Source organism: Sprattus sprattus, assembly GCF_963457725.1.
Source record: "Sprattus sprattus genome assembly, chromosome: 3".
NCBI classification, from domain to species: Eukaryota; Metazoa; Chordata; class Actinopteri; order Clupeiformes; family Clupeidae; genus Sprattus; species Sprattus sprattus.
Genome location: NC_137922.1, coordinates 9020483 through 9042935, shown reverse-complemented (window position 1 = coordinate 9042935; position 22453 = coordinate 9020483). Strand labels below are relative to the sequence as shown.

General features: G+C 41.6%; 2 protein-coding genes across 2 annotated transcripts; one reads left to right on the top strand and one right to left on the bottom strand.

Annotated features, from left to right (window-relative positions):
* Positions 1–34: 34 nt before the first annotated feature.
* LOC308362613 (uncharacterized protein) lies at positions 35–13678 on the bottom strand (the record flags this gene model as incomplete). Its single annotated transcript, XM_080835343.1, has 21 exons — positions 13537–13678; positions 7871–8092; positions 7440–7462; positions 7293–7325; positions 7136–7168; positions 6699–6752; positions 6193–6285; positions 5261–5335; positions 4493–4537; positions 4341–4394; positions 3820–3873; positions 3601–3654; positions 2860–2913; positions 2352–2405; positions 1910–1954; positions 1379–1432; positions 1106–1150; positions 869–922; positions 456–574; positions 336–380; positions 35–137 (listed from the first exon to the last, which is right to left on the bottom strand). The coding sequence occupies exons 1-21, from the start codon at positions 13625–13627 to the stop codon at positions 35–37; spliced, it is 1404 nt and encodes a 467-aa protein (XP_080691469.1). The 5' UTR covers positions 13628–13678.
* A 5799-nt stretch (positions 13679–19477) lies between these two features.
* Positions 19478–21837, top strand: pjvk (pejvakin; the record flags this gene model as incomplete). The annotated part of the gene is made up of 6 exons (XM_080835946.1): positions 19478–19688; positions 19930–20125; positions 20243–20384; positions 20551–20668; positions 21075–21218; positions 21536–21837. The coding sequence occupies 6 exons, from the start codon at positions 19478–19480 to the stop codon at positions 21835–21837; spliced, it is 1113 nt and encodes a 370-aa protein (XP_080692072.1).
* Positions 21838–22453: the final 616 nt, after the last annotated feature.

Here is a 22453-nt window from a genome sequence, read left to right as displayed (position 1 = left end):
ATTGCAATATGAGGTCACATATAAAGACAGTTCATTACCCCTGAACCTTTGACCCCTGGGAATCCAGTGGTTCCTTGAGGTCCGGGAGGGCCATGTGGCCCAGAGAGCCCTGCGGCCCCCAGAATGCCGGGCAATCCCTGTGGAAGAACCGCACATCATTGATACCACATTCACACCCTTAAATCACGCTTAACGCACCCAAAACACAGACTCACACCTCAACTTTATTCATATACCAGGTGCATCGACATTACTTATCTGCCCTGCTGATGCTGCCATCTGCCATGCTGATATTTCTAGCTCCCCCAGTGGGGCCCTCCAAGAGGGAAACTTACCGCAGGTCCTTTAGATCCTGGGCCTCCGTCAGTCCCAGCCGCTCCCTGTGGACATTACAACAGACATCAGCCATCTTTCAACACTGTGTATCATCATCAGCTTTTTCAGCAGAGGCTAACCAGGAACAGGTGATGCCCACCTGGTTGCCCGTTGATCCTGCTGTGCCCAGTCGTCCAGTGTCCCCTCTCTGACCCTGTTGTCCAGCTGTGCCCCTGGCTCCAGTGGGGCCTGCTTCACCCTGGGCAGGAGAAGAGGAGATCATGTGCTTTAGACAAATATCAAGATCTTAAAAATAAAATGTCCTATCATATTATCAAGAGGTGCACTTGATTGAAATACAGTATACTTGACATGCTCATATTGAAATGGGCAAAATAGTGAAGCATAGCTGGTGGTCTAAACATACCATCACACTCCTTTAATAGCAACCTCTCTCCGACTCAAAAATCACTCCACAGACCTAGCCTTACGTCAGTGCCCCTCTCCATCTTGACTAGACCCATGGCGACAGATACAGGTGAAGTGTTCTTACCTTCATACCTGGACCACCTGGAAAACCAGCAGATCCACTGATTCCCATTGGACCCTGTAGAAACAGACACCTATGAGGTCATTGCATAGTGCATAAAGCTCTGTTAGGTTCATCTGTGAGGAAATAAAGGGCTGATAAAGAGCTGATAAAGGGCTGAGGTGGTTTTGGCATGATGCAACTTATTATGTATGGTATGGCCTATCTATGCAAAAATGAACACAAAAAAAAAGAACTTACCATTGGGCCTGGTTTACCAATATCCCCATTTGTTCCTCGCCTTCCCTAAAACAAACAGGAACAAATTGGCCTATTCATAATCATGCTGATTCTCTAGATGATCTCTCAATACAACTTGTTAAATGGAGTTGTTGGACACCAGAACAAACAAGGGCACAAACTAAACATTTGGTGTCTAATTATGCATTATGAATCATTATCTGTTTACAGTAATTATTATTATTCATTCAATTAAACATCCAGGTCTATTTAAATGATTGCATCATGTCGTACCACAGGGCCAGATGCTCCAATCCTTCCCCTGTCTCCTGGCATTCCCAGTGGACCCTGCACAACGATGCAACATGCAGAAAAACCACATAATCACACACCCAGTCATGAGTTATGGCGCATAACATCACAGTGATGAATGACAGCATGAAGAAGCATAACCCAACGAAACCCCCAATTTTAAGCCAGCTGTTTTATTATTCCTGTCTGATTGACTATAGGAATGCATCAGTGTAAGTAGAAATTATACTCTGTTATTTGTAAAGAAAATGCTTCTAAAACTGCAGAAAAATACAGTCTAAAACTCATCATTAGAGTCAGCAGTGCTTATGCAGCTGTGAAGTCATAGCAACCGGATGAGCACGTCAGCTAAATGAATTGCCCATCTTAATTGGAAAGGGGACTTTCATGCTTTATGGTGATGTGAGCTGTGTTTGATTGAACTGTCAGTGGGCTATTTATCACAGGTCTGATTTGTGTGAGAGTAACGATGACTGGGGGGAAAAAATGATGGCTGTTCTGCCACACACTCACCCGTGGACCAGGTCCGCCCATGCCACCAGGTTTGCCTGACTCTCCCTGTTAAGACACACACACACAAACATAAACACAAACACAGAATATCATATAAACATGAATATGCACACACACACACACACACACACACACACACACACACACACACACACACACAACCACACACACACACACACACACACACACACACACACACAAACACACACACACACACACACACAAACACACACACACACACACACACACACAAACATACATCCAGACAAACAGAAATACACCCACACACACACACACACACACACACACACACACATACACGTTTACAGCTATTTCAAATACCCAGTCAAAAAGCAATGCAATCCAAAAACCTCAGAATACAATAATTTCAAACAGAGTTCATGGATATACTGTATATCAATAGAAATCTGAAGTTGATTACCTTCGATCCAGTGACCCCTGGTTCACCCCTGGGTCCTAACAGACCTCCGTGTCCCTTAAATGACAGACAAACACTCATGAATAATTCAAACACCCTCTGGAACTACCTGTACCAGCTGTCTTTGCCTCACAGCTATGAATAAGAGTGTCCTTGGTTTTGTATTGTACAGAAGACTCCTTCAGGAAAGGTTTCCCTCAGGTTTCCTTATTTACATTAGAAATCATGTTCATTTGCAGTCTAAGTATAGTATTAGCATAATCAGGATATGAGGCTACTGCCTCAAGAAATCCTGGTTGTTTACTGAGTATTCATCTCTATGTGTCCAAATGAAGGTTAAACATTTTGAGCAGCATTTGGACTAACTGTATAACTAATAATACATATTAACCAAGGCTATACAAATCCAAGTCACTGTATTTGTGAAACCTGTACTTGAATTATCTTATTAAAATCCTTGGCAGAACAAAGCCTTTGATTGCCTGAGAGTTAAGGACTACTTCAAACCTACCTTTAGTCCCCTCAGTCCTGGTTGTCCTGGCAACCCATGGAACCCCCTTGCCCCCTGAAACAAACAAGTTCAACATTTAAGACAAGAAATTGAAGCCTTTTATGTCTCTCTTTCCAACACTGGTCTTACTCACACCAAACCACAGGTGCACACTATTTGCAAGAGTTAACTTCTTAGGTTTCTAGATTGTTCTGTGGGTTTTGACTATTAAACAACCATTTGAAACAGGTGGCTCTAATCTGAGGAAGGGTTACTTGGATCAAAGGTGCTGATACTGCCCAGATGGGTCTGAATATTCCACAAGCGGGCCAAATGCTGGTTAGCAAAGCCTGATTAACTCCTCTTTTCCATTTTGGGTTCTAGGAAATTAACATAGGGGAATGGAAGTTTGTTATCTAGCTGGTGACCCACTTTGACTTTAGAAGTACTCGGATACCTCTAGGCAGTATTGTCACACTTATGTCACATTATGCCCATCGATGCCAGATAAAAAGGCCTGAAAGTGTTAGTTCTTGGGTTTTAAAAGAATGGGAACCTAACAGGAGGGCACAAATGAAATATCAGCTTGCAGATATGCGTCACACCAGTGTATAGTAATTAAATAGCCATTTTTGGATGCACTAATTGTCTGAGACGAGACTTGTTAAGTCCAGTTTGTTTAAAATGCCAGTGTTATTATGCTGTTTGGCTGAGGAGAGATATAATATTTCATAATTAGCGATGAAGGCAAAAGCACTGTACCTGAGATCCTGGGAGTCCAACCTCTCCTGTGTTTCCTGATGACCCAGGCTCTCCCTATGACAACCACAAGTGAGTATTAGTCACGCTCATTTAGAATTGATTATAATCAAAATGACTTGGGTTCACATTGTGGAAAGAGATGTATTCTGAATTATTTTGAAGAAAATTATTTTGTCAAAATGTTTGTTGTGTAAATAAGCAAGTAAACTTAAAACTCACATCTAGGCCAGGTTTTCCTGGTGGGCCATCGGGGCCTCTTGGGCCGAAGGAGCCCTACAAGGACAAAAACATATCAGCCCTCACACACACCCCCATCTCCCTCCTAGTCTGACACGTCACTGCACACAGAGACTATGTGACGACCTGAGTGATAATTATTGATCTGTAAAGGATTATGTACAAAGGCAACAAATCACAAAATCATTAATGAGGTCAGTTTTGAGACACCTCAGTGGTTTTGAGGATTCTGGAATTTAAAGATCTAAAAATCTGAGGTAAAATATATTTTATTGAAGGAGCCCATTCTTATTAATATTCCATACACTCTGGAGTAGCACTTTATTCACATAAAACCTTTATCTAACTATAACCTAAACTAACCTAACCTAACCTAACCTTAATCTAATCTACCCTAACCTAATCTAGCCCTAACCTAACCATAATATTAACACAAACTCATTGGTTGTTCAGATAAACTAACATTTGAACTGAACAGGTTGTCACCACTCATCAGTCCTTACCATAGGTCCCGGCTCGCCTACATCCCCAGGAATACCTTGACCACCACTAGGTCCCTGAGGAAAAGAGTTCAAATAGAGGGAGGATTACTGACCACCCTACAGTGAGGAGCTGAAGGTGTAATTCAGACCTCTGAAGGCTGTGAGAGACTCACCGGTGAGCCGGATGGTCCTGGGGGACCCCGAGGTCCTGACTCGCCCTGGAAAAGAGACACAAAAAACATTTATACCTGCTGAGCCTCACGCTAAAGGTCGAATAGTTTGGCTATCTCTTGTCCAAAGCCTCGTATTTGTTGACTGAGGGTGAACTATGGCAAATGATGTCTTACCTACAATACAATACAATACAATACAATTATATAATTATAATTACAATTATAATATAATATAATATAATATAATATAATATAATATAATATAATATAATATAATATAATATAATATAATATAATATAATATAATATAATATAATATACAATACAATACAATACAATACAATACAATACAATACAATACAATACAATACAATACAATACAATACAATATAATATAATATAATATAATATAATATAATATAATATATACCTCTTAGGAGTTTCACTGCACTGCCTCAGCTCCATGTTTGTATCATGCCTGTGTATGCTTATGTCAGCTGTCTACAAGGGCTTATAAAGGTGTCTTGTTTGAGGATCTTCTTTTAATAATTAAGTTGACATGTGCGCATGCAAGACCATCATGCCTTGTGTTGCATTTAAGTGTGCTGATAACACCACCCAGTCACACTGTGCAGATTAGCACCTTAATAATGCATAGGCATATGAAGCAAGCTTGCAAATGCTATGTTATTGTTTGTCACAGACTTTAAACCCCTTAACTCAAATGTAGACTAAACAGGTGTGGGATCTGATCTGGTGCCTCCTTACCGAGTTTCCTGACACCACTCCTGCCATTCCAAGTTTGTCTTGATAGCCCGATGCCATCTGTGTCGCCAATTGGCTCTGACACAACAGGGGAAAATGATTCATTAAACATAAACAACCATAAACATGAATGTGACTCATTCATTACTTAGGCTGTGTCAAATACAGTTTGAACAACAACAGACAAGGTCACAGTTACATGGTTCAATTCAGAGGAGTGATTAGAACTGACAACAAAAGGTATGAATATGGCATTAGGGAAGCAAGCAGTACTTGTATAATATAACATCCCAATCTCTCGTTGTATGAACTGGCTTAGGGTAAGGGGCTAAGGGTACATTTAAAAAATTAAGTGTCACTGAAACTGCAAAGTGAGGTAAAACAATCTGCATAATTAATGTGGTGTATACCTTCAGGCACTGACCTTCACCATGACATAAATACAAATGTTTCGAAACATTTTACTCATGACCGGCTTCCAAACACCACCTGGTGCCTCTAAAGCGCAGTGACCAAAGGCATAGCCTTCTTTTGTGTGTGTGTGTGTGTGTGTGTGTGTGTGTGTGTGTGTGTGTGTGTGTGTGTGTGTGTGTGTGTGAGAGTGTGTGTGTGTGTGTGTGTGTGTGTGTGTGTTCCTGTGTGGTATATATATGTATATTTGTCAAAGATACCTGACCTTCATTACTTTAACTTCCATTTATAGGAGATCAGGATTACAACAATACTCTTATCAACCTCTTCTCCACTACAGTATCTGAGTATATGTCTGTGTTAAGATGTAACCCACTGACAAATACGCTATGTTAAGACTGAACGTGACACCAATGTAAAACACATAATAAATCCTCATGTGCAGTATATTTAAGACTGAATGTGACATCCTGGGGAGAGTTATTTTGAAGTGTTTCGGGGGGGGGGGGGGTGCGTGATCTTACCCCTGGATGTGTAGGGTGACCGGCTGGGCCGGGCTGGCCTGGCATGCCTGGGATTCCTGGCTCTCCATCAAACCCAGCTGGGCCTCTCAAACCCTGGGTTACACACACACACACACACACACACACAGACACACACACACACAAACAACAGCTCTGGTTATCTCTCACCTGACCCCCTACAAGCCACATGGATAGATTGATGAGTAAGGGGTTACACTGATTAAATGTACACTTATCATATGTCTATCATTTACTTTACCATCCTGATTAGAACTGTGTTATAACATGGGAATTCAGTCCGTCTTGACATTAACTTATTGTGATATCTCAAACGAATAATTTATAGCATTTACTTATTACAATGTAATTACACAATTAATACACCAGCTCTACTTAATGTAATGCATACACCTGTTCTACCACAGCATCTCATCAGCACATTTCACCATAGAATGAATAATGGACTATGTGTGGTAACAGAGAATGAGGAGGAGGTAAACACATACGGGTCTTCCTTTCATTCCTGCACGACCTCTGGATCCCACGGCACCAGGGGCTCCCTGTTTAACATCACACAGTGAGACGACAACAGACGAGATGACAACGAGTGTGTAGTGTGTGTCTGTGTAGCGTGTGTAGCGTGTGTGGAATGTCCGTAGTGTGTGCTTTGCGTCTCATGGTGCTCATAAAGTTGTTTTAAAAACATGAATTGGATTATGAATGATGAAGATCCTCAACATGAATGTAAATTGTAAAACCCTGAAATATTTGCTTTTAACCACAAACATAATTAGGTTTAGTGATACTGCCATCTAGTGGTCATCTGCAGGTCTAGTCTCCTTAGTTCCAAGACGAAACACAGTACCTTAACTAAACCGTCATTGCAAGTCAATTCCATGTTCTATGTTGGAAAAAAAGCAAATGGTATATTTTTTTAACATACCATTCCACCTGAAGGGCCCGTTGGTCCCACAACCTAAAAAAAGTCAACATGTTAGAGTTAGTGAAGTAAATAAAAACAAATGTTTGTGTTAGTGAAGTTAATAAAACCCCATTGTGTTTGTGTACCGGTAACCTGATGCAGTATGCAGTATACTCACATAGGGAATGTCACCTGGTTCTCCTTTCTGTCCCTAAAATATCATTGGAAATTGACAGTGAAAAGATTACTATGCGCAACCCAGTGCTTCAGAACATACCTGTTTCCAGATACACAGACACAGATATCATGTAAAAGATCAGCTTACCATCAAATGATACGTAATGAATTCTGCAAAGGATAAGAACACAAATAAACAGATATTAAAATCACGCATTGTTCCTCCTCATACAGCTGTCTGAAGGTTGTACTAGACAGCTTATATTTATGGCTCAACATAAGTTAAATCCGGGATAAAGAAGTATTTACAAAACACCTGTCATTCTCTTATGCTGACCGTTTTACTTACAGTGAAAACATACATCTGCCTCTTTTAGTTTACGGGTATTAGAAATCAAAAGAAGGTATAAAGAAAACAAAGGCATTTCCCCTGAAAACTTAATCACTTCTGGGTTTAAAGCATCTCTAAAGGCACCACTGGTGTAGCTCTGTAGACCCTATGCTGGAGTTTCCAGAAGTTTCTAGAGGAGGGGAGGTGTGTGTGTGTGTGTGTGTGTGGGGGGGGGGGGGTTGACTCACGTGTCTTCCCAGACGCGCTGGCGAAGTTCTCACACACAGGGCAGCATTCGCCCTCGGGGACGGTCACTTTTTCACAGTTGCTCACAATCTCCTCACAGCGGATTTCCTCACACATGATCACTCCGCTGTCACACACACATAGTTTACACGGGTCTGGTTTCCAGATTTCATTGTTGGGATACACCTGGTCATTATCCTTACAGCTTACATTGTCGTCTGCATCTAAAAGGGTTAAACACAAAGTTATATATAAATATGTATTTTGCTTGGACATGGGTGTGTGTGTGTCTATTGGGGACGTTTATCGCAGATGAAAACAATGAATTGTGAATTGAAGTTTTGTTGATATCTGTTTAAATGCAGATGTTAAGGAAAATTCAACTAAATGTATCCTTTATTTACAGCTTTAAAAACACATTTATTGTTTTGTGTCACTGGAGAGTAATTTCTTCTCTGGCCTGTGCTGAGCATACACCAAACACTACATTTATTCCTGCTGAGGCAGTTCAACAAACAGACAGAGGAGGGCAGTGAAGCGCTAGACTGCTCAGGAATTGACTGATTCTTTTTTTAGTCACGGCTTAAGGTAGGCTGCAGCCCAGGTGACCTTTATTCGCCTGCTGCTGCATGGGCTGTCTGTATACTGAGCATCCTTAGGAATTAACAGAGTGATGCAGATAGCTTGAGGATTGTGGGCTCTATCTGAAGTATCCTTCATGGCTTTATCTCACTCATATTCCCTTCCTCCCTGCATTACTTTCAGCATTGGTTTTATCTCTATGAAAATAATAATTCTATGCAATAACACAATCATCTCTATCATGAGCAGAGAAGTCTTCCAATACAATGGGAGACTCCAAGGTAAAAATACTTTTTCTGAGAGTCTGTGACCCACAAATGCTTTGAACCTGAGATTGATATCCATTCACAATAAATAACCAAAAATAGAGAACAATCCAAGGAATAAACATACAAACAGAGTGAGGATAGCAGGCTTCCAGAAATAAATAACATATGTAAGGGTACTTAAAAGAAAACATATTATCCATTATGTCAATCATCTGGATTTGCTTTTCATTCTTCACCCAGACAATGAAATTATATTGAGCTAATGAGAACAATAATTTATTCAACTAGTTCATAAATGCAACTATTTATTCACTGTTACATGGTTAAATCAAAATGAAGTATATCCTCTCCCTCTTAAGTTCTCTAGATCACAGTGGAGAGATATTAGACTATAACGGTTTTTGGTTAAGTATATAACATTTTAAAACTGATGAGGTCTTCAAACACGCTATACAGAACAAAAACGCATCCATGTTCTGTGAGGAGATGAAGAGCCTTTTCCTTTGCTACACTATGAACCCTCACACATGCATACATGCACACACTTGTAACACACACACACACACACGCATGATACACAGCTACTAGAGACTACTAAAGGTACTAGAGGTTACTAGATGAAAGTGTTTCAGACACACCACACACACACACACACACACACACACACACACACACACACACACACACACACACACACACACACACACACACACACACACACACACACAACACACATAGCATGCTAGACATCTAAAACATTTCCATTTGATTTCCGTCCCGTCTAAACTTATATTTGCTGTTGGGTTTACAGACAAAAATTCACTGCATCATAACTAACTGGCCCCTGGAAAATCTGTGGAAATGGAGCTCCTGAGAGCAAGTATAGCCTTCCTTTTGTTTGTCTGACGTTTTTAGATCAGTTACAGTGCTTTGGCCACAAACAAGCTGACACTAGATGCATGTAATTCATGGCTTCATAAAACACACACCCAAAGAGAAGAAGACAATCCAATCATCTCCTCCGGCTCTCATTCTCTGTGGAAGTAGGGAGACTGAGTTCACTTGTGGTTAGGAGCTTCTGTTCAAGACTATAATCATTTCAACAGTACGCTGGAATACTCCCTAACTCAGATTAACCTTTTGAGGACTGTGACTTGTGAGGCATATTTTACAATTGTTTATTATCGGTGTCAACATAATACGTTCGTAAAAACCATAACTCACTCATGGCAGATAGCACATTTTACAGTTATGACTTGGTAGAGCATATTCAAAGAGAATTCTTGACAATTAAGAGGCGCAGACAAATTATATAGTTTTGATTGAGCCGTGTAAAGTTGAGTTTGTAAATCACAATTGGTGTCTAACATGGGTGACACATGGCTTGAACACTCTACACCCACATCAAGTGTGTCTGATGGTTTAAATGAGACCCCAGGGACGATTATAAAAAAGCCCCTCAATGTCTTTCATCTAGTGTCTTCAAGGTAGCAGACATCCCTCTTTAGTTATATGGTTTAATATAGCCTACTGCAGGTATCGCTATGATTACATGCATTTAAAAGCTTGAGGGTGTAGTCAAATCTATTTTAACAGAAAGGTTCAAACCTCTAGAAAACAAGACCTTGAAAAGGTTTTGGTTTAAAAAAGAAAAATGTAAAGAAAGGCCTTGGATCTGGGTGGTCACTGTTTAAAGCTCAATGCATCTGTAAGTGACGTACTGCATGGCATCCATTATATTATTCCACTGGCTTTCTCTTGACCAATGGACGCAAAACTCCCACCTTAAATGATCTACCTTGTAAACGGGGTTGTACGAGCAACATGTACATCAGCAAAATGCAGATCACAGCTAACTCTCAAGGACTCCGTTCTAAAATGGGAGCACCTGCTACAGTCTTGATTTTTACAAAAAAAAAACACATTGAGCTTTTTTTCCTTTTTTTCTAAAGGGCAATAAGAGAGCGCAAGTACCAATTTAGTGGGAGCGCAGACGTTATTTTAGGGAAACCACAGGAGCTGTATTATACGTTCTGCTTCGCATTTGCCTGTGGGCAACTTTTATTTCTGACAGCCTGGCCACACCCTCTGTCTACAACCCCTCACACACTGTCCCACTGCATGTGCAGGACAAAAAAAAATTCCCATTTTTTTATAACACCCATACTGAGAGGGGATAAATATGATTTAGGTTTGGCTCTTAACGTGTTCTAATGGGTTGGATTTGAGAGTTTACGGACAATGAGCGTTTACGGTAACTGCAATCTTAGTCTTTCTTTTCACAATGAATACCGATAGAGGATGATGCTTTTCCACCAACCACAGTAATTATCGCATGAAGCTGACAGACACACTTGGTATCGAAGGCACATCAGATTGTTGTGACTTCTCTGGACAGGACAATATACTGTAATTATGATATGATTACAATAATTATGATTATAATCAAGTGAGTTCCAAATCTATTTTAGTGAGACTAACTAAGATTAAAAAAACATGCTGAATGTCAACACATGGCAAAGTATTTGTCAAATGTGTCCTATTTTGACAAATTCCACATTAATTTACTCAGTTTGAATGGACTCCTTTGCTAAGATGAACTCAAATGGATTTCATGAAAACCAACAACAAGTCAGCTAGCCTCTCAGAGAGGTCTTTGTGAAGGTACACACACACACAGAAATGGACAAAAACCTTCCCAGAAATAAACCCAGCGTAGGTAGATTCACACTGCAAGATTCTTGTCCTAGCAGCCGCGCTGAGGGAGGTGCGAGCATGTAAACACCTCTGGCTGTGTCACATCCCTATCCCCCATTTTCTTTGGCCCTGCCTTTGTTTACCTCCAGACTTTATTTTAGTGATCTACTCTCTAAGACACACAACTGTAAGAAGTGGCACACAACTTCAGTCAACCTGTACAAAACAGGCTTGTCAGAGTGTGTGTATGTAGTTGTGAGTTTGTGTATGTAGGTGTGTGTGTGTGTGTGTGTGTGTGGGTGGTTGTGTGTGTGTGTGTGTGTGGGTGGTTGTGTATGTGTGTGTGTGTGTGTGTGTTGGGGGGGGGGGGTTGTGTGTGTGTGTGTGTGTGTGTGTGTGTGGGTGGTTGTGTGTGTGTGTGTAGGTGGGTGTGTGTGTGTGTGTGTGTGTGTGTGTGTGTGTGTGTGTGTGTGTTGTGTGTGAATGAGCAGGGGTGGGGTGGGTGGTCAGTATTTAATTAGACTTAACTGATCTGAAAACGAGCCCAGCATAGCAGACCGTGCAATGTGTGCTTCGTGTGTGGGAGAGAGAGAGTGTGTGTGGGAGAAAGAAAGAGAGTGTGAGAGAGAGAGAGTGTCTTTATAGGAGAGAGACAGAGAGAGAGAGAGAGAGAGAGAGCAAGAGAGAAAGAGAGAGAGTGTGCGCGCGAGTGTGTGTGTGTATGTGAGGGTGTGTGGTGTGTGTGTGTGTGTGTGTGTGTGTGTGTGTGTGTGTGTGTGTGTGTGTGTGTGTGTGTGTGTGTGTGTGTGTGTGTGTGTGTGTGTGTGTGTGTACACTCTCTTTCATCTGTGGGTGTGCCCTTAGTCTCGTTCCTGGCCAGAACTGAGACCAAAATTGGTGGCCTTACACTTCCTGGGCGCATGAAAACCCCAGATGATTTTATGCAAGGCCTCTTTGAAACCTCTCATTCTCTAGAAGCCTCATACTGAAATAGGCCCAGTCGCAGGGCATGCAGACAGCTGGCCCCAGTCTAGCACGTCATTTCACATAAAGACAGACCACCTCCAAGCCTGAATGGTCTCAAAATCCACAAAAGATGCAATTTGGTATGGATTTCAAATCATCTAAATAAAACAAATCTTTACACGCACTATTTGTCAACTGGAGATGCATGTAGGACTCGCCAGGCAACACACCACTAAACTCACATTTCTCAATGTCTGCAGTGAACTAAAATATTATCTCAAGTATGGTATTCCTACTAGAAGCCTGCTCTGATTTGAGGATAAACATTTCTATATTTAGGGCCCACAAGGACAGTCTGGTCCATCTTACACGAGGGCCTGGTCCAGAAATCATCTGGACTCTATCTGTGGTCTGGAGAAAAAAGATGCTATCATTTAAAAAGTAGCCATAGAAGCCAGCTTAACTTACATGCAATGGACATTACATGAGTTAATACAGGATGAAAACGAAACCTTGAGAGAGGCCTTCGTTTCATGTAATGTTAGCATCTGATGAGACAAACACATGGATGGAGTTGTGTACAGTGAGTGGACTCCAAAACCCCATGCAGGCTCATCTGTCCAGGGGATGTAACGGACACACCAAACATCCTGTAGCTGCTCAGACAGGCTCACACAGGACACTAACAACAGCTAATACATGCCACACAACCAAATACATTGTGAAATTATCACACTTATCATCTGAGGTCAAAATCAAATGTGGTTACAAAAAACTGTCGACATATGAAAATTGATGTAAGATTTTATCATATTTAAAAAAAACTAGGCATAATGTCCCATGATGAAGGATGTTGTTTGGGTGGGTAGATTAACGTGTGCCATATAAGTAGGCGCACAATATGCACCTGTAGCGAACTTTTGTCTACAGGCGTACCAAAGACTACGTTTTTAAATTCTCTAAACAGCACACTTGTTTCAGCACCCTTCTACCAGGTGGCGTTGACGTGTGGTCATCGTACTAATTCTGACATTAATACATGCATCATCATTGCCATTAGGCCTACCTCATAACGACAACCGGTGAACTCAATCAAAACAAGAGTGCAAAAAGTCACACATTACAACCCAGAGTGAGTACGGTCGTTAACTTACCGGGTTTGGCATCTTGGCACGTCACAAATAATACCTGAGCCAAGGAAACGGTAAGCCAAAGACAGATCCTTTGGTTTAGAGAAAACGCCATTATTTCAACAGAACACACTCTCCCTCCTTGGGGCGCTACGAGGGGGACGAAGACCGGTAAGATATATCCCAGTCACACCTTCACCATACAGCCTCTTGAGTTTGCCCCTCTCCCCTAGGCGCAGTATTGCCAGCCTTCGCCCTGATGGTGCTCGTATGACAACTCAGAAGTTGAACTGCAGCGAACAGCGCAACCAGCCGACCTCCCCCGCCTCCCCCGTTCCTTTTTTCCCCAATGTGACTCCAGTCTGCTCTACGCGCCCGCTCGCAGGCAGCCGCAAGTCAGAAATAGAAATAACCAAGGAAAAACATGGCTTTTTGATCTATATTTAATCTTGAAATATTTAGTTAAACAACAAAGCGCTATCTAAATATCAGCATTTAGAAAAAGCTTGAAACTCTCTTTAGATCTATCTAAAGGTGTAACATAGCAAAATGTAAAAATGCACTTGTTTTGCCAGCTTGGACATAGCCTTCAGCACATATCAACTGGAATGGTGGCATGTCACACTGTAAAAGTTACATAAACAGCTACCATGGCTGTTTAGTTTATTTACGGGGTGTTGAAAGTTGAAAGAAGTGTCAAGTATCACCCCCAAACCCAGAATCTCAGCCCAACATTGGCCCGGTGCCTGTCCCAGACTACCTTGTTTAACCTGACCCATGACAGGGCAAGCACAGCCTCACTGAAACATAGTCACACAACTGCACCAAAACTTGGGTAAATAGTTTTTGAAGGTCACAAATCAGGCACGACACATTTATTCCCCTTTGGACACTGTAGGCTACATACACACACACAAACGTTCTCTCTCTCACATACACACACACACTTGATAGGTGAGGAGGATCTTCTCTTTGACACGTGCCTCTACGCAGTGAAAGGGGGAAAACATATGTGTGCAAGGTGACTATAGCTGAAATGGGGAAGATTTATCGCCTGTGTTACAGCAAGCCCCAGTGTAAGCAGAGAGACTGCACACCTGGGGAAAGGAAAGGGAGGGAATATACAGGACGTGAGTGTCTCTCCCTATGTCAAGGCATACATAGTGTTTTCCACAAGTACCACTTTGGCTCACTTTCTCACTTTCAGGCATCCACTCAGCGTCCAATGACAATTAATTCTGACAATCTGTACATGTTATGCTCATCAAATACATTGCTCTCCAGTAATCTGGTCTAATTGTTTCACCAGCTGTCAGTTCTGGTCAAATCTGCAGCTTGCAGCCCAGTTGAGATAGTTTCTGTTTGTTGTTTCAGAGCCACAGATATAGGTCAAGTTCAAACTCAACACACGATAATGATTAATTTAACTTCACCATCATGATACTGAGGCTACAGCACAGAAAAGAAAACACAGACAAGAAGCAAAAAGCAAAAAAAAGACACCTTTGAAAAAAATCTTGGGAGTCACCCTGTGACCGTTGACTGTTTTGTTAACATGCCCATTCAACTGAACCAAATATTTACAAGTATGCTCCACCACTAGCACAAAGAAGTTAACATCTTGTCCTGTGTACTTAGATCCAGTGTGTTGACGTCTGTTGCCCATCACTCATCTTTTTGGTTTCCTACTCTCCAAGAGCTCAAATACCAACTACGCAAAACTGTAGTTTCTGACAGCAAAGTTACCCTCTCCAGTAATGTACAGTATAAAAAAGCACTGTCTTAAATCTTCATCAGGAATATACGACACAATTCACCTTTTCTCCACAGCAGGAAGACACTCACTGTCAAAGTTTTCACATTTCAGCTCCATCCCTCTGAAGTAACGTCACAGAAGCCTCAGTTCCCAGTCTTTGTTTACATACACCCTTGTAATGGGAAAACAGGGAAATACTGGGTGAAAGTTGTCACATCCTGTCTCCACCCTGTTTACACTCTCGCCTAAATGAGAGCCGTACTAATTACAGCCGAGCTGACATGACGAGGTCATTTCTGAGGACTTGCCCCCTGCTCAACATGACATGGCTGTTCAGTGTGCCAGAGTACCACAGGGCCACTCAATCTTTCATGTTAGAGCCGTGCAGGAGACACGTTTGGGAGTTTGGGTCCATGACATGTTTTTGACTGATGTCTAATTGAGGCAGCAGACGCTGCAGTGCTGTGAAATCCTCCTCCTCTTCCCTCACTGTCTCCCTGTCTCTATCTGTTCCTGTGTTTATCCACCCTTCTCTCCTCTTGAAACGTCTCTGCTCTGAACACACATCTTTTTGTGTGGACTCTAAAAACTCAAACCCAGAGAAACAACAAACAGGAGAATTATTTATATCACTCCTCTCACACCCTCTTCTCTCTCTCTCTCTCTCTCTCGCTCTCTCTCTCTCTCTCCCCCCTCCCTTCTCAACAGCCACCTCTACTGTACACAGATGAGTCATTACGCTGTTTTGGGTGAGTTTCCTACATGCTTTGCTCTGTCATCAAAATTGCCTCTGTAAGTCAGTGACCTGCATCATAACCCACAAAGGCCCACTGTTAACGCCAGCACGCCAGGTACGCATTCTCCATGGATGAGCTCCCTTTTCTGCCATTTAAGTTGTTTAAGGAGTGCTCTTTCAAACAAATCACCCATTTTCCTGTCCATTCTCCACCCAACTGGGGAAATTACGGGAGGCTAGGCAACGTGAGGTCATGGGCATTAAGTATTCAGGAACTGCTCCTGAGGAAAGAGGTGGGTCGTTGATGTGGATGAGACCACACCAGTATGGCGCTCCACAGCAAATGGAAGACTGCTTCACCACAAGGGCCACAAGCAAAGCCCTTTGAGAACAGGAGAGAAAGGGTAGTGTGTCAGTACAAGATATGAAAGACTAGTCAACAGCAGAGAGAAGTGTTAGTCAGCAGAACCAATTCATTTATTGAGTAACAAATAATAATAGTATTTATTGTTATTTATTTACATTCAGCCATTGGTCAGAATCCCTCATCCAATGAGACATTAATTAGGGGACAAAAGATGTCAATGTGGGGCAATACTGGGACAATGTGACAACATTGAAAATGAGCACCGCAAAAAGGCCCTTGTGAGAACTTGAAGGAATGCCAAGTGCAAATGTATTAAACAACAAGAAATAAGCAGATGATACAATAATGAAAATGCCATAGCTAAAGTTCTTACAAGCACAGAGATTGAGGAACAAAATATAATATGAATACAAATGGACAAGAAGCAGCAACAAGTAGACAGCAGTGGAAAACAGCATGTGGGCCAACTAAGAAACAGCATCTGGTCTGGGGTCAGGGCTTCGTGTCTCTGACACGGGCTCACCTTGTTTGCCACAACTCACTGCACAGGCCCCTGTATGAAGGAAATGTTAAACACTTTTGGCCTGGCTAGAGTCAGCCACAGAAACATTATACATGTATGTATTGAAATGACATTTATGGTCCATTCACCACTTTACTGTACATGTTTTAGGAGACTTGAACTCCCCCCAGCATGTATATAGACTCACTTCTTCACCACACACAAATAGACTCTCACACACACACATGCATGCACTCACACAAATGCACACTCACACAAACACACACACACACTCACAAATGTGCACCCACACGTACAAACACACACATAGTATACACAAATACACGCACACTCTCTCTCTCTCTCTCATACACACACACACAAAACACTGCAACCTCTTCAACACAGCATGTGTGCTCCTCTCTGACGAGGACGGCTGTAATGAGCCAATGATTGAACAGATGTTCCAGATGTTCCTGCGGCTGTAGAACATAACATGTGGTTTATCTATCTGCCAGGCTCAAGCTACTGCAAGTGGCAGTCTCATGCATCCTCACATTACAGATTTTGAACAGTGCAAGGTATACTAAAGTTTTTCTCGATCGCCAAGACTTAATGAAACTGGGATCCACTTGATCTTCATCACCCCCAGTGCAGAAATCTATCTGTTTAGTAAAAACATTTTTATATTGGTTTCACACATTTTTTTACACCCTTTTTCAAAACGGTTAAAACAGATCTCATAGACAGACTAAAAACAAAAGGCCTGCACATAACAATACAAATTAACAAAGAAAACTTTCTAATAAAATACTATCTTTTTTTGCAGGTGCAGAGTGCAGAAGGGTTTGTTATCATCAAACATTTTTATATTGGTTTCACACATTTTTTTACACCCTTTTTCAAAACGGTTAAAACAGATCTCATAGACAGACTAAAAACAAAAGGCCTGCACATAACAATACAAATTAACAAAGAAAACTTTCTAATAAAATACTATCTTTTTTTGCAGGTGCAGAGTGCAGAAGGGTTTGTTATCTCAACACAACTTTTAGTCAATTCATATATTGTTTCAATCAATCGTCGCACAATAGACAACAAAATACTGCTATCAATATGAACTTTTTCAACCTTAATTTGCACTACATGCCTATGCTATTTGTGGATACTTTACATAGTTATAGTATGTGCCGAAATACTAGCAAGCATATCACAGCATACTAGCAAGCATATCACAACATAAGCATTTACAACATCCTCACTCTTTTTTATCTTGAGGGGTTTAAAGTTATGACAGCATTTGTCCACTCAGATAACCCACAAAACCCAGGCTGAAACAGAAGCTGTCCAGTCAAAATGACCAATTTAGTTTTTTTCAAAGCTCTTACACACATAAAACATTAAAAACATTCAACAAAAGAAAACCTTTCCCTCTAACAACACAACTTTTAGTCAATTCATATATTGTTTCAATCAATCGTCGCACAATAGACAACAAAATACTGCTATCAATATGAACTTTTTCAACCTTAATTTGCACTACATGCCTAATGCTTATGTTGTGATATGCTTGCTAGTATGCTGTGATATGCTTGCTAGTATTTCGGCACATACTATAACTATGTAAAGTATCCACAAATAGCATAGGCATGTAGTGCAAATTAAGGTTGAAAAAGTTCATATTGATAGCAGTATTTTGTTGTCTATTGTGCGACGATTGATTGAAACAATATATGAATTGACTAAAAGTTGTGTTGTTAGAGGGAAAGGTTTTCTTTTGTTGAATGTTTTTAATGTTTTATGTGTGTAAGAGCTTTGAAAAAAACTAAATTGGTCATTTTGACTGGACAGCTTCTGTTTCAGCCTGGGTTTTGTGGGTTATCTGAGTGGACAAATGCTGTCATAACTTTAAACCCCTCAAGATAAAAAAGAGTGAGGATGTTGTAAATGCTTATGTTGTGATATGCTTGCTAGTATGCTGTGATATGCTTGCTAGTATTTCGGCACATACTATAACTATGTAAAGTATCCACAAATAGCATAGGCATGTAGTGCAAATTAAGGTTGAAAAAGTTCATATTGATAGCAGTATTTTGTTGTCTATTGTGCGACGATTGATTGAAACAATATATGAATTGACTAAAAGTTGTGTTGTTAGAGGGAAAGGTTTTCTTTTGTTGAATGTTTTTAATGTTTTATGTGTGTAAGAGCTTTGAAAAAAACTAAATTGGTCATTTTGACTGGACAGCTTCTGTTTCAGCCTGGGTTTTGTGGGTTATCTGAGTGGACAAATGCTGTCATAACTTTAAACCCCTCAAGATAAAAAAGAGTGAGGATGTTGTTTTCTGTTGGAGGACTGTGCCACTAGGCAGAGGATGAGGATCATCTTGACACGCCACATGTGACTATGTGTTCCCTATCACGTTACAGGAACCTACATAATTGATTGGGTTAGCTTTAGACAGGAAGGATACAACATCACGTTTCACTATCGCTAACCAACTCAGCCGCTGAGGATCCTGAGCTCGGAACATTTAGCAAACGGAGGACACACAACAATGTTTACCAGGCCGTTGGTATCCTGAGCCTTTTGAAGTTTCCACCATGTTCGCCGCAGCCACCAAGAACTTCGTCAAACAGGTGGGCGACACAGGCCGGCTCATCCCTGTGCCCAGTCTCAGCGAAGCCGACCGGTATCAACCTCTCAGCCTGGTGACCAGAAAGAGAAGGAGACACTTCTGGAAGAAAAACAAGTATGGCTCGTCCCCATTCTCATTGAAAGACATACTCGTGGGAGAAAAGGAGATCACAGCTGGTAAGAAAAAAAGCAGTATGGAAAAATAGATGGAGGAGTAGATAAAATTGGATAAAATACAGTGGACGTTAATTTGGAAGTTTATAAGAACGCAATAGGACAAAATGTGTAGGTTACACTGAAAACGTACAGTTAAGCTAAGATCCATTAAACATTGTCGTTGGTTTATCTCCATCATATTTAATCAATATGTAACAAGTAACACACATCATTGTGACTTTAACATCTGGTTCCCACTCAGGTGTTTCCTCATACCAGCTGCTGAACTATGAGGACAAGTCAGACGTGGCCCTGAATGGCAGGCTGGGGAATCACCTGATGAACGATGTGGGCTTCAACATCACTGGTTCTGACTCTGTGGCCGTCAAAGCCTCCTTTGGCATAGTGACCAAACATGAGGTGGAAGTTCCAACTTTACTCAGAGAGCTCAACTCAAGGTGTCTGTCTGGTTTTTGTCACAAACTTTTATCACAGCAAGCTGTAATTGCATTATGACTTACAAAAAGGCAGCCATTTGCATGTAAATGATGACTGTCTTACCTTCTCTACAACAGAAAGGTGGATCTTGACCACTGCCTCATCCGCCAATCAAAGGACAGTGGGAGAACTGTGCTGTGTGTCGTCATGGAGAGCATTCGCACCACGCGGCAGTGTTCCCTTACAGTTCATGCTGGCATGCGAGGGACTACTATGAGAGTAAGTACAAACACAGAACACATACACAAACACACACACACAGAAAAAAAGAGAAGCACACACAAGAATGCACAACCATAACTTAAATATCATAAGAAATACATACAAAATCTTAACCAGTGGAAAACCTTCTACAATCAAATCAATCTTAATTTCTTTCAAACAGTTTCAGATAGATGATGGGCGCAACCCCAAAGGCCGTGACAAAGCCATTGTGATTCCAGCTCACACAACAATTGCATTTAGTGTCTTTGACCTGTATGTGCGACTTGATGGACGACTTGGTGAGTATGCTAATACTTTCACTGTCAGTAGAAATTGTGAAAAGTAGAGTGAAAAAGGAATTTAATTTTGGTCAATGTATGCATGTCCGATAGTGAATGAGAGACAGCATGCTTTCCTTTCTTAGTTAACTTTTAAGGATCTAGTTCACCATTAGGCCTACGTCATTGTGTAAAATACCTAGTGTGTTGTAAAATATGTTCAATGTGGGCCAAACATAGTTCATTCGCTTCTAATTCACATGTCTATTCCTGGAGTTTTCACGGCCTACTTGGGATATGTCTTATGGTAATACATCACTAGCCTCCTGACTACTTGCTCCAAGTCAGAGCTCATCGCATTCCCATCTAAGCATAAATGCTATGTTGGTGTGTGTGTGTCACGTGTGCCTGTGTGTGTTGTGGTCAGACATCTGCGTAGCTCCAGAGTCCAGTGGGGGCTTTGAGAAGGAGCAGATTAGAGAGCAGCTGGGCGGTTTCATTGGGCGCTTCCACTTTGGCCGTCTCAGGAGGTTTCTTTCCGGAATCGTCTACGGAAACCCATTCAGAACAGGTGAACTACTGACGTTTCCTTCGTCCATTTTTACTCTGTTCCTTCAACAGAAATTTGAATTTCACTTTTAAAGGAAGTCCTTAGTGTGTACCTTAAATTAAAAATGCCAAATGGCCTTCAGAAATTATAATTATTCATTAACATCTAAAAAACGTCCCTGAGTAAAGAGGTCCGAAGCAGAAATCCCCGTACTTTGATTCAATCACAAATACCTCCAACCAAAAATGTCAAAGTAAATACAGAGACAATATCTGCTTGTCCATGTATTGACGAAGAAAGTGTTTTGTTTTATTCCTACCCATCGCTCCCTCTCACAGATGACAGGACATTCGAGCAGCTCACCCACTCGGACACGTTCCTGGACGATGTTGCCACGGACTATTACGATAAGGCGGCTAGCATGACGGACGTATCCACGACCTATCTGCGCGAGAGCAACCACACCCGCGTCAACCTGCTCAACCACAACATCCCAAAGGGCCCCTGTGCTCTCTGCGGCATGGGCCAACAGCGGCGCGAGACCGTCTACGGCTGCCTGGAATGCTCCGGCGGCGGGCAGAAGTACGTCCGGCTCCACGCGGTGCCGTGCTTCGACCTGTGGCACAAGACGCTGCGTTGAAAAGACGGGATGGGTCAACAGAGCTGTCACTTCAGAGATAAAGTGGAGAAAGGGGGGGAAGGAAATGTGTGGCAAGTTGGAGGACGTGTGTGCTTTTTGGATATATCTTACTAAGGAGTGGTGTTCTTGCCAAATTGAGAGGCTCCTGTCACTGGTGTGGTGGTATTGCCTGGATTATTCCTATCATTTCTGTGTCTTTGTTGGATGTCAGTCTCCCCCACTTGCATCAATTACATCGAGGGGCAGTGCTGAAAGTGCACATGGAGACCTCCACAAAAATGGCCTCTTCCAAGAGGGTTTTGGTCAAGGTTCCAAGTCAATACACACTAGAAAATTGTGCTACAACTACCTTGTTTACAAATCCTTCAAAGACACAATTCATTTCTTTGTGTGTTTATGTTTGCAAAGAGAGACAGAGACCGAGAGAACACAATAGCTTTTCACTGTCAGGGTCATTTTGATGGGTGTTTTGTCAGAAGCAGCAAGAGATCACAGGTAATGAAGCTCCTTAAGCCCCTCCTCAGTCACATCACCCAGCTCATCTCTATGTCACCTGCACAGGTACAGCAGCCGTCACGGCCTCAACTCTCAAATTAATTATTCAGGGTTATTAAAA